At 31.7% G+C, this 13,386-nt stretch overlaps 1 protein-coding gene across 12 annotated transcripts in view; it reads left to right on the top strand.

Moving 5' to 3' along the window:
* Window positions 1-13,386, top strand: part of cno (adherens junction formation factor afadin) — a 382,542-nt gene that overhangs the window by 246,195 nt on the left and 122,961 nt on the right. For 7 of the 12 annotated variants that reach the window (XM_074115007.1, XM_074115023.1, XM_074114987.1 and 4 more), the window contains exon 8: window positions 1,802-1,816. The exons of the other annotated variants lie outside the window; for them this stretch is intronic. In XM_074115007.1, the coding sequence (XP_073971108.1) occupies window positions 1,802-1,816 (15 nt within the window). The remainder of the gene's footprint in view (window positions 1-1,801; window positions 1,817-13,386) is intronic. 12 annotated transcript variants of the gene reach the window in all.

The raw sequence follows: 13,386 nt of genomic DNA, 5'->3' as shown, positions 1-13,386 counted from the left end.
GTGTACGACCAGTTTAAGTAATTTTATATTTATCTAATATTATGTTTGTAGCTCGCCGTAACTGACTTAGCTACAAATCTCATTCTGTATGCCAGCATCTGTATATTTCGCAAAAATGACTGCTGGTTCCTCAGCTCTTAAACTTCTTCTGAAGCAGCTCCTTCAAATATCTGTGAAAATCTGTTAGATATCTCGCTGATCAAAAACTTCATACACGTACTCTGCATCACAATATATCCAAGTACCATATCAAAACTTTCCTACATATAATAAAAGAGATTCGTAAAAGTTTAAGAATCCGAGATTTAAGTTCATTTTAAAGTTTTTTAATTGTTGACAGATTGACATGTTATGTCAGAATAGAATGTTTATTTATTGTACTTTTTAATTATTAATTACTTTCCTGTTAAAGGACCTTTGAAAATTACAGGGAAAACAAAGATCGATTCTATGATTTTGTGTGTTAAAGCTTCTTTTGTTAAAAGGGAAAAGCGATTATTGCCAATTTCAGTTACAATTTATTTTTACTTTATTTTACTGCCAAGCTTTCGATCTATGGAATAAAAAGTCATCTTTCGGCTGAGGAACATATTTTTTACTGAAACTGGTTACAATGTACGTTGATTTGATGTAAAAAAAAATAAAATCAAATAGGTGCGTGCGTCCTCAGTAATGAAAGAAAAATAGGTTAACTTCATTTCTTTGATTTCCAAATGATTTTCTCGCACAGAATTGGGAGCGATTTTTGTTCATTCTTATATATAATACTCACTTATATAATATAATATATATTATCGGTAGTTTGTTTGATAGTTTTTATTTAAATTAATGTATTAAGTTATTATTAATGTATTAATTAAATATTCGTTTATTTACATCACCCTGATTTATCTATCTGAAAAAATAGTTTCAAAAGGAAGTCTTCATTTTTCAAATTTGTCAATAAAAATTATGGACACTTGATTCCAAATAAAAATCTGAAATCCTATGAGAAAAAATGATAGATGGATGCCATGATATATGATAAAATAAACTGTTTAATTTTAAAATTATTCTTAAGTTTTGAGATTTGTTGCCGTCTGAACTGACTTCTTTATAAAATTAAGCACACCTAAAAATATTGTATTTTTAAAATACAAGGTCGATAGATAACCCAACGTTTGAGTTTTATTTTTCAGCATGAGCAATTGATTATTTTTTGGCATAAGTTTTGGGATTGATTTTCTATATTGAAACAATTATTTTACAGCTTTAGTGGAAAACAAACTGAAGTTTTTATTAGAAGTAATTAATGCTATGGTGTGAATAACCAGTATCAGTCTGTGCGGCAAAAAATTAAAAAATATTAAAACAATAACTAAAAAAGTACTTCAAAAACTATCACCACCCCTGAAGATGAACTAACTTTAAGACCCTGTATGATGCTTGTACTTTATTCTGAAAAAGTAAAACTAATTACTGTTCTTTATTACATTAATCACAATAAATAAAAAGTAATTAATGAAGTTTACAGTTAATATTTGTCATTGATTTAGATTTTGATTAGTTAAGATGCAAGTTATGCGCATAACAGCGCAGCAGTGCGGAATCCTCTGTGAACTACACACCTTTTAATTTTGTCATTGTGAAACGGTGGACCTGTTAACTAAGTGGGCAATTGTCCTTATTATTTATATTCATTCATAGCATCAGTTTCACATACCGTAGTATACATCTTGAAAATTTGTTGTTTTAAAAATTGAATTTCAAGTAATTTACGAAGTTATTAAATTTATCTTTGATTTCATGAACTTGCCACTAGGATCGCCACTTATTGGTATGTCCCATATTTATTATTTTTTGAAATACATTGGCTTTCTTTTATTTAATCAAGAAAATACAATGTTAAATTGCTTTTACTTTTTTAAAAAAAAGTAGAGAGAGAATTTTAGAGTAAAAATTTCTCACATTGATGGCTTTAATATTGAGAAGTAGATACATATTTTAAACTCTGCTTTTACTTGTTACTTAAAATATAGAGTGGCTAATGCACATTAATGCATGATTTACGCAAGCATATTTCTTATCATTTCACTTTTAACATATTTATTGTCATTCATTAATTGTTTACACTTGATTTTATATAAATTATTTGTGTAATTATAAAAGAGGCATTAATTGTTTACAGTAATTAGTCGAATTATTATTTTTTGAAACGATCGTTTGTATTAATTCACTTGTTTTTTTTTAGACTTTTAAAAATGCTAAGGTTCAGTTTGGCGGGTTTATAGCTTCTTAAATTTTCAAGTTTCTTGTAGTTAGTGTGTTTGTAGTTGGTGTTTTTTGGGGATAATAATATTAATATCAATATTTCTCTTCTGTAAATTGTTACCTGATTTGTGTATAGCAAACTAAGGATACTGTCGTAAATACATATCGCAAAAGTAAGGCTATCAGATAGTTGAGTTGACTTACATATGTGCATTGTTAGTTGAAGTGGTTTAATAAACTACGACCGGATGATGTATTTGACCGAGCACAAGGGCATTAGGGTCAAAGGGTCAATATATTTATTACATGGCTCTCTTTCCTGTGTTCAATTATACTTCTTTATTACCTTTATTGCTTAAGTCTTTTTTCAAACTCCTATGAGACTGCACGTTTTGTCTATCTTGTTTTCTTTAATATTTTTCAAGCGTCATCTATTTTTTTCATTTCTCTCTCTCTCATTGGCTTTTTTATTTTTTACGTTTTGGGTTTATGTATTTAATTAGTTTATCAAATTCAGTACATGAAGTTAAAAAAAAGGTCTGTATTTAATTTGCCTTTTTTAAGATCTTATATTTCACATTTAAATGCAAACCGATTCAGCCATGTCTTATTTAAATATTTCATTTATTTTTTTATTAAACAAAGTGTAATTTCTTCTAGTAATGATACTTTTTGTGGCAAAAATGGTGTGGAAAATGTTATGGTGGTGACTTAGTTCCTGCTATCACCAACAGATTGTAGGAAGTACACTTCTCCACTGTCGCTGTGGAATATTATTTTAATTCCTTTCAGAAACTTTCTCTGTATAAATATATATTTTAGATATAATATATACATACTATATTTTTATTTTTTGGGCGCATCGCCTGCTACAACTATAATAGATTCAGATCTATTATCAGTTCTTTGCTAGTACTTATTTCCGTCCGAGAGAAACATTTTTTGGTTCGAAAATATGACTTAAGTTAGTGATCAGCTTCTTATAATAATTTCCTTAAATATATTAAATATAATTTACAATAATATGTAGTCCATTTCGGTCATTATAATAATATGGATCATTGAGTAGTTTGGATTATTTTCAGCGACCAATTTACTATTGTCTCAACATATATAACCAGGTCAGGGTCCATTTCTTACAAAGGTCATTCTCAAATGAAGGTTGGGCTTAAATAACCATATAAATAATGAAAGAACAGGCTTCCTATGCGATGCTGAAATCCTTTATATTAATGCCACGCTCTTTGCTAAACTTTTGGTTTTAATTTGATCAAATCGCAATTGTTTATTTTACTTTCTTTTACTGGTAAGCAAACAATTGCGATAAAGTTAAAGATTTTTGAATTCCGTTTTTTCTCCGGTAATTTTTTTTTTTTTTTTTTTTTTTTTTTTGGCGCATCAACAGCTGAGGTCATTAGCGCCCGGAGCTTTTTCCAGTGCACTGCCGGCCTCCGGACAGTGTTCTCTCGTTACAGACAACACTGTCCATCACCGGACAGTGAGCTGTAAGAAGCTCCTAGGAAGAGAAAATCTAAGGGCCAGCTGCTGGATTCGAACCCGGGACCTCCGCGTGGGAGTCCAGTATGCTAACCTCATAGCTAATCCCTTCCCTTTTCTCCGGTAATATTCGTGTTTCGAGTTTCTCTGTATTCTCTAAAGTGGTTTTAAGAGAATAGCCTCTGCATCACTCTCCATCTTTCTCTCTGAGTGTGATTGTGAACTGTATATCTATAAAGCAGAGATTTCCACGAAGTACAAACTTGATTTTTTATTTTTTATTTTTTTTTTTTTTTTACATTTTGTTTGAGATATTTTGGTTTTGGCTGATATCTGTCAACCGCAGGTCCAACTTGACTGCATCGTTTTCTCTTTAAATTTTGCTTACATTCCTAACACATGTCTGTCACTTTTATTTAAAACTTTTTACGTGGAAAATGGATTTTGGGGATAAAGGTAGATAACAAGCCTCAAGGCAAGCACATCTAAAAGCAACTTTTTTGAAGTGTCACATGAGAGTAATGGATAGTTAATTCAGCTGGGTGAGGAGGTACATTTTAAAGCTTATTAGATTTGAAAAACGATATTAAAACAATTTTACAGAATTCCCTTATTTTTTTTTAAAAAAAAAAAACATCCTAAAAAAGAGCGCCACTGTTTTTCCTTAAAATAGAAGTACGCAGTTTGTAATTTTTTGTTTTTCCTTAAAAACATTTACCAGAACAAATTAATTTTTGTTCCAGGTTTCAATTGAAACCATAAATAACCTAAACTACTGCGAACTTTCTTATTTTAAAACCAACATATCCAAACATGGTTGATTGATTGCCCTAACTTGACAAGGAAAATCTAATTGAATTTTGTTTGTATTGTAGTTCCAAAATTCCAAAAGTTTATTTACAAATTTACAGTTTTTTTTTTCTAAAGTAGGAAGTTAAGGTTTCACTTTTAGTTTGAAGATGTCAATTTTATAATTTAAACTCATTTAATAGATTTAAAAGATTTAGCAGAAGGTTATTAATCCTGGTTTTATCATTTGAAAGAAAAACCGAGGAAAAACCTTGACAGATTATATGACTGATGATCTTCGTTAATCATGGATTGTGTTAATATTTAATCTATTAATATATCTACATTTTCTTTTATGCTGCACAGTACCAGAGGATTGTAATTAATGTAAGTTAACATAAAAATAAGAAAAAGGAATGTTTTACTATCATAGTAAAAGAATAGTCCATATTAAAATTTGGATTAGCGATAATGTATTCCTCATTTTTTACTATTTATTTTATTTCTGTTGTAGTTAAATAAGTGTTTAGTGGATAGTTCTGTGAACATTTACATATGTGAAGCATGAATTTAATATTCTTTCTGTCGTTTTGATTTTTAAATTCGTTGCATGAAGATGTTACTGGGAGACAACATATTATTCACTTACAATGCTCTAAGTGATTTGTTCAGTTCAATCTTATTTTGAAATTTAAATTACTACCTACTACTAATTACAGGCAGGTTTAGTTTTAGTCTGACAAGTAATCAAACTCTAACCATTTATTTTAGTAAAAACTTAATCTTTATATCTTTACGTAGATGATTTAATTAAAGAAAACATTTATAGTTCGCACATTCAAGAAAGAAGAAGACCTTCGTTGATTTATTAATAAAAACTCGTTTTATAATTCTGGTCTCACTTCTTTGAGCGCGTTACGGCTGTTATTGTGCAGCCATTAACATATAACTGCAATGGAATTGAGCCGTTCACTGCACAATTCGATCAACTCAAAAAAGAAAAAGTGGAGAAATGCGATGAAATTAACGTACATTGTTTTTTAAAATTTCGTTTACAATATAAATTCAAATAAATTACCCGTTATCATTCAGTGCCTGCTACTAAATTTTAGTTGAATTATTTCAACGATTAACATTAGAGCACAGAGTTAATCAAAATGGCTTCTGAAATAAATTATTTATTATTCACTGGCCAAAAACATTGTTGGTACTTTGGGATTATCCCGTCGACTATTTTCGCCAAAAGGTAGCTAGCTTTGCGCCAATAACTGCCAGTATTATCACATTTACTGTGTAATCCTTGACTACGCGAGTTACTTTTCTTTAGCGTGTTGAAATATACTGTTTTTTTTTTTACTCCGCTGCAAAATGATTCGAATTTGGGATTTGCCTAGCACCGAAGAGAGTGCAGCGGCATATTTTCTAGAGTATTATATTTTATTATTATGATTTGATAAATTTAATGTGTTTAGATTGTTTATTTTGGAAATTGCTTTTCATTATGTTGGCGCCAAAGGATTTGCGCTTTTTAGCGAACGTTGGCAGGTCGAGCAGGAATAATCCCAAAGTACCGAATTTTTTCGATGAATGTGTTAATCTTTAATATTTGGGAAATTTATTATGAATATAAAAAGCTATAAATGAACCAAGTGCTTTGACCCTTAAATTTAAGGTATTTCAAAAAGTGGAGTTAATCGATTTGTGCAGTGAACGGCTCAGTTAATACTTATATAATTAAGGCTATCATCACATGTTAATAAATTTAAAATATTAGGAGAATTAGTTTAATAATAATAATCAAGAAAAATAAGTATTAGAATCTAAACAGACACGACTTTTCCTTCATCCTGACAAGGTTTCTAAGTCACAAATGTTCTTTAAACTCTTAACATTTGATAAACATTAAATTCTCAACATTATATAGTTTGTAAAATCTTTTAAGTCACACATAAAGGTAATTTACTAGGAAGGCCTACACAACTTCTCTCTAAGAATGGCCCTAAATATATTATACAAAAAGATGATAAAATAAATAACAAAAATTCTATGTGTTTAATGTATGATACAGTTTGCAGAAATCCTAGGAGTTATTTTTGAGAAAATCCCAAAATTGAGTAGCGGGGTATTTCCGGTTGAAGAATGTTTCTTCAAATTGATTTTGGCAATACTTTTTACTCTCCTTAAAAAGGTACTCAAGAAATATCGCCGTATATTATATAAAAATGGCAGCTAAAATTCAATTTACTCGTCTTTCAAGGTTATTCCTAATTTAATTTTTTTGAAGAAAAAAAAGGTAATCGGTTTTTATGGGTATAAACAGTGTAGAGAAATTAAAATCTAGTCCTAGTAGAGCAGTGTTCACTAAGTCGCGCTTGCGGTCAGCCGGTTTCCTTCGAATTTTGAACCTTACCCTCTCAGGTGAATCCTAATGAACTTGGCAATTATCGTTAAGAGATTCTGCGTTAGTATTATTATGTGTTTTTCTTCTCTTACTTGCAATTAGTCTTGTTAGGCATGCTAGTTATTTTCCATACTAACATAATTCTGACTATTTGTTAGTTGTCATTATCAAAAAAAAATATAACAATGCACTCGCTTCCAGAGTGTTCTTTTTTCGTAATATCATTTACAAAATCTTTTCGAATTATAATGTTAAGTTTTTGGGACTCGTCCTGTATACAGCATCAGTACAGACTCCAACAAAGTTTACTGAATGAATGATAATTGTCGGACTATCCTGTTTATGGTGGTATTTATTGGCAAGGAAAACAAAAAAACTTATTAATATTAATGTTTTTTTATTCTCAATTGAAAAAAAATTGGCGTTAAAGTTTCGCATGAATGTTTCACGAATTCACCAATAGTGTTCAAACTTGAAATGCTAATTAAACAAACAGGGTTCATTTAACTTCTAAACAACTGGTATCAGAGTTGAGTGTTTGTGGGCTAGTGATGTTAACCTAATTGGCAAACTGTTATGTTTTGATTGATGGAATGTACTACTGTCTTGTTGATCCATTGCATGCGATGTCAACTATCAAGAACAATGATAAATTTCTATCTTCTAAGAATAATTTTGCTCCATAATCTACATCAATCTTTCATGATTCTGATGTCACTTGTAGTTTATAGACTCTTATTTGTTTCCTCCCTCTGCCTCATTTTTTTCTCAGCTTGTGTTCGACACCCATTTGGACCTCCTAATTGGTTAATAGCTAAGATTTGTAGTTATTAAATCAATATTATGCTTGATATTTCTCCATTGGTATCAACAGAATGTCGGTTAGGTATAATGTAGTTAGTATAATGCGTTATTCTTATTGGACTGTAGGGAAGGGCCATGTTCTGTGCTACCCAGGACTCCTTAAGACGACCGATGGTTATCTACGAGATGGTGTGTTTGAGTAACTGATTGAGTTTATTGGTGAGATAGAGTTGTACTGCGTGGAGTTGAGTCTATTTATGTATGCTTACTGCAGAGCTCCGCTAGCCGTGAATTATTTGGCTGTCTGTGTCGAAATAAGATTTGCAGGGATCAAGATTTCGAAGGGCGAGACCTATCTACTTCCCCTTACGCGTTGCATGCACTACTCGCACCGCTTTCGAGTCATTCACAAATCCTAGGAAATGACTTAATGCAAAGATAAACTCTGTTCCTGCCGCATGTGAAAAAAGTTTTATCGCTTCATGTTTCTGAATTACGATTTGTTCTTTGTTCTAGAATTAATGTCTCGTTTTACCTGGCTAGAATAAATCGGCTTCTTTGTACCAAAATACCCTCACCAGACAATATTCTATATATTCTTCTTTAATAACATTAGATAACGAATATTGATCCCGGAGATTTCAATGTAATGATTTGATCGTGCCATTTCGCAAAAAGTACCTTTTATTACATTTTTCGCTAATTTTCTGCCAATTTTTTGCTAATTAATTTTAATTATTTGAAATGCAAAATTTTCTTGTGAAGTGATTCTAGAGAAATATAACAATCCCAGAATGTTCTATTTATTTTTATTTAAGGGGGTGTAAAGGGTGTTTTTTAGTGAAAATCTCCCAAAAAGCGAAAAATCGATTAAAAGCTTACCGTCCAGCTTTCTGAGGCCACCAAATGTAATATCAAATTTATACATCTGTAACATGTTATTTTTGAGTTGCAGAAGGTGCACACTCACACATAGGTAAATCTATAAAATACTCTGTAACCTACTGAGCAGAAACACAAAGTGTACCGCTAGTGATAACTCAATACCCAAAGTTTGTAAACATTACAAACTTTTACGAAAAGTTTTACTGTTATCCTAACTTCTGTGGTCATTGTCGTCCCATGCTTTATCAGTCGTGCCGACGTTCTCCAGAAAGTGTTCTCTCGTTATAGACAATACCGTTTCATCAACGGATAGTGAGCAGTAAGTAGCTGCTTGAAAAAGAAAATTACTTAAGACCGGCAGCTGGATTCGAACCAGGAATCTACGTGTGGGTATCCATTACGCTAAGCATACTTATCCTCTCTAAAACGTTATTAATAAATCTAATAGTTTCATTAACAGTTTTTAATATTTGTGGAATGTAAAATATTTTCTATTAATTCCACGAGGGTTGGCTGAAAAGTACGTACCGAGAAGAATTTACCGTTGCTCCTGGTTCCAGAAGATCGGTCACATAAACTTGATGAGCATCCCAAAACACAGTCAGAAGAATTTTTTTTTTGCGGTCGGTTGTGTTTTTTTGAATTTTTTCGGTCGAGTAGAAGACGCATGTCGATATTCAGTGCTCTGCCTTTTCTCTTCGAGGTGTCGAAATGATGGACCCAACATTCGTCCCATGTCCCAATATTCAAAAGAGTCGATAACAGCACGCTGTTTATCTCGCAGTGACATAGCACCAGTACACGTGTCCGTACTTCGGCGTCTAAAAATACACTGGCTGAACACAGTGAGTGCAAACTACGTACACGTAATAAGAGGAAATGTGACTTCCAAAAGCCACCTCGTGCGCTTTTTGAAGCTCTTCGTTCGCGCTCGGCAAGCATGCATTACTTTTCAGCCAACCCTCGCAATTAACAAATCTTTAGTCTTTGTTTCAACAAGCAGTTAAAGTGCATTACGACTGCATTCGAGATAAAGTAATAAATCATTCAAAAAGTGTTAAAAAACTTAAACTAAGTTTGTAACGTTTTGGTATAGAACTTGTTAAATGCTGATATTGAGACTTGAGACCTACCAGTGCTTCTTTTGGTCCCAAAGAATGGCCTATATTTATTCTTTCCTCCATTTTCTTTTTATCATTATTGTTAATATGTTCTTTAAAATGCTGGAATACCAAAGTAATGCAGAGAGTAATTACTCGTGATATTTATATTTTGATAAATTCTATTTCATTAGAAGAAGGAGATAATAATTCGTAGTGTCGTTTTTTTCAGAAACGGTTCCTATTCTGTAGCTTCACAAAGGCCCAGCCCAGTAATTAAAAACAGAAAAAAAGGCTTCTTTTGTTGCCCTCAACTCCAGTTATTACTACGTACGGCTTGTCTTTTGAAGAAAGCGCTGCCATTTTTTTTGCTCTGGGCTATTGCTTCTGCGTTGACCTTAAACTACTTTTGACTAGGATTGAGAGAAAAGTAATGTTTTCTACTCCAATAATTTATTATTATTATTTTAATTCTAGTAAATTCGGTTATCTAAACTGCGTCAAAAATTATCTTTAGGACAAAAAAAAAAAAAAAGTGCCTTCAACAGTCATAAAAAGTTGGTATCAAAAACAAAACAAAAAATTTTGTCTCTACGTCTAGAATATTTATTGCTCTCGTGTGTTGTTCACATCAATTTAGCTAGCTCACTTTGGTTTGCCCCCTCCTTAGCAATGATGGGCGATATCTTTCATTGTCTTTTCAACCCCCTTTAAAGCGGCATTCTTTCTCTCTGCTTAGCTGTCCGCTACCAAAAACATTATTTATTTCGTTCCAGGACTTTGCGCCCAATTTTTGAATATTTTTATAATATATTATAGTCCTTAATGTGCTTTCATAAAATTGATGTTAAAAAAAAAATGCTCGTGATAGTTTAAACAATTTACAATTTAGATTGTTTTGCCTCTGAGAGTTGAGCGCATAGAATTGTCTATTTTAGTAATCATGCTATTTTTCTCAACATGATGAACATTTGTACATTTCATGTCTCATGTGAATTTCTCTTTTTCCGACATTGATGGAAATGTTAATTACATTCATGCCATTTCCATTTTACACTTCAAAAAACAAATAGTTCATTAAAAACTCATTTTTACACCACCACCATCTTTGTTATTAGTTTAGAAAACTAGTTTTTATTGTACCATTTTAAAACAGATCTTGAAGCAAGAGTTTTCAATCAAAATTAGCGGTAAATTTCCCAAAAAATAAAAAAGACTTCCTTATTTTAGAATTATTAATATGTTGAAGAACAACACAACACTTTGATGAGATCTTTAGAGAACAACAATCCTCTTTTATCTCATTAATTTTCTTTAAATGTTTGTTCTTGTCTTCCAGTTCTTGTAAAAGTTTCTTGCCAGTTTGGAACTCTAAACTCATTTCACTTTTCCTAGCTTAATAAGAAAATTGTATTTAACTTTGGTGTAATTTTGACCTTTAAAACATACCCAGGTGTCAGATGTTGTATGAAGTTTTTAACAGCAACATATTTCCCAGTTTTTTGTTCCTCAACTCTTGTAGATAGTTCAGAAGTATGGATGCCCCTGGGTTTCCGGTCAACTTTTCCGTAGATTTTGATACCTTTTTTTTCCCCGATGCAGACTCAATGAACTTGACAAAACATTTCCGATTCGTTTAACGCGCAAATTTGTTTTTTTTTAAGGATGTGAGTAATTTGCGCAATATTGCTCAAATTTGAGTAATCTAGTTATTTTTTGCGAAAACTTTTGTTTTTTTTTTAAGGAGTAATTTGCGCAATATTGCTCAAATTTGAGTAATCTAGTTATTTTTTGCGAAAACTTTTGTTTTTTTTTAAGGATATGAGTAAAGTTTTCGCAAAAAATAACAAGATCCATTCTAGAAGGGAAACTGCACGATCACAAGTGATGATAATATACAAAATTTTATTTTGTTTTAGTTAAATCAAATTTTGCATTTCTCTAATGCGGTGGTCGGCAACGTTTCTTCCAAGTGGGTCATTTTTATAATATTTTTCACAAAAAGTTTAACTGATGGGTCACATCACTTCTATTTTAGATTACATATTTATCTCAGAGTATTACAAATGGGGTAATCCAATATACCTTAAATAGATAATTACAAATTTATTATCATCAAATCCTTGTTTATAACTTAAAAGAAATAAAAATGCTAGCAGAAAAGTATACATGTTAAACGTGTACTCGCTCCATAATAACAGAATTTCACCACATTTTGAAATATTTCTCCAATACAAGTACACTCTAATTCGTTGGCAAGAATATCTACCTATCGTCGTAATTAAGAATTGTTTACTGGGTTCTCAAATTTTCACTAGGTGATCCGCGGACTGCTCTATGTCATTTAAGAACAATGTATGATTCCGCTAAGTGTGAAATGTTCATGTTGTATTTAAAGCGATTATAGAATATCGAGTGTGAAGGAAATTGTATCCTTTTTCCACCCCCTCTCTCAAGAAATTTGTTATTGCATGTTGTTGGGTTGTTGTTAACATTCTGTTCCAGCGTGAAGTATTTGTAATTTGTAAAAGATTTTTCTCGTCATTCCTGTGTTTAGAATTATCTTCATTTTATTAAAAAGTTCTTGGAGAAATTTTAAGATCGTATTAAAGATGCTGTGACTATAGGCAGATTGAGAGACAAATTTAAGTTGATTATTTCCGTTTAAGGTTAAAACTGGCAGTAAACTAGATTAGCTATGATGCTTTCACAGTTCCCTTCTGTTCACAAACTCTGTTCATAAAGGCTCTGTTATGAGTACCTATTATTAGAAGAAGCCTGTATTATATTTTAAGGTATTTTAAAGCGTTTGGAATTGAGTTGAGTTTATCCTTCAGAGTAAGTATGTAACGTTATTCACTAGTTGCGTCACTTTTTTATTTAAATTGACTATTTCAATATTGATTTCAGTGAATATAAATGTTTAATTACCAATTTTTAACCAACAACAAGTGAACCGGGTATTTCTGTGTTACCAGTTCAATTACCGTTCCATGATTTACGAGATTCAAATTATGATGGTACAAATAAGATAATTGATCACAGACCAGACTAGTTGGAGTAACTTTTAGAAGGCGGAGGTTATAAGAGCAGGATAATAATCCTGGAGTCGTGGTTTTCTCAGACACCCTGACGTTTCTTCGTGCTTTCATTCTTACGAAGGTAATTCGAGGCGAGACTCTTGGGTGGTTATTCTGAAGAGCATTCTCTGGGATGTCCATGCATTCAGTCAAACACCTGCTATCTTTTAAAGGTCTTTGGTCTCTTTTACAGCATAGAGTAATGCCAAAGACAGCGTGGAGCACGAATAATTATAATAATGTCCACGTCGGAGGTAGGCAAAATAAGTTCATTAATATTCACTCGTGAGAAAGTAGAAGATTCTTTGTTGAATATACATCTCGTCAGTGTGAACCTTTGTCCTTTGGTGAAGAAAAACTTGTGTCTTCAAAGTTAAGATTTATTGTAGTACTGGATCCGATTACCTGTCCGGGTCTAGGATTTAATTTACTTTGTTAATTGTGAGAAATTAAAGTGTGTTAGCTATTTTTCTCCGTCTGATATCTGATTGGTAGTTGGAAGGCCGGAAAAAAAATCGGCTTTACAAAACTATTATGAAGATTGAGTTTCAACGCCATGATTAGGCATTGCCGAGTAATA

This window comes from Rhodnius prolixus, unplaced genomic scaffold (genome assembly GCF_049639745.1).
Source record: "Rhodnius prolixus isolate KJV_2025 unplaced genomic scaffold, Rpr scaffold_1, whole genome shotgun sequence".
NCBI lineage: Eukaryota > Metazoa > Arthropoda > Insecta > Hemiptera > Reduviidae > Rhodnius > Rhodnius prolixus.
This window is presented reverse-complemented; position numbering and strand designations above follow the sequence as displayed.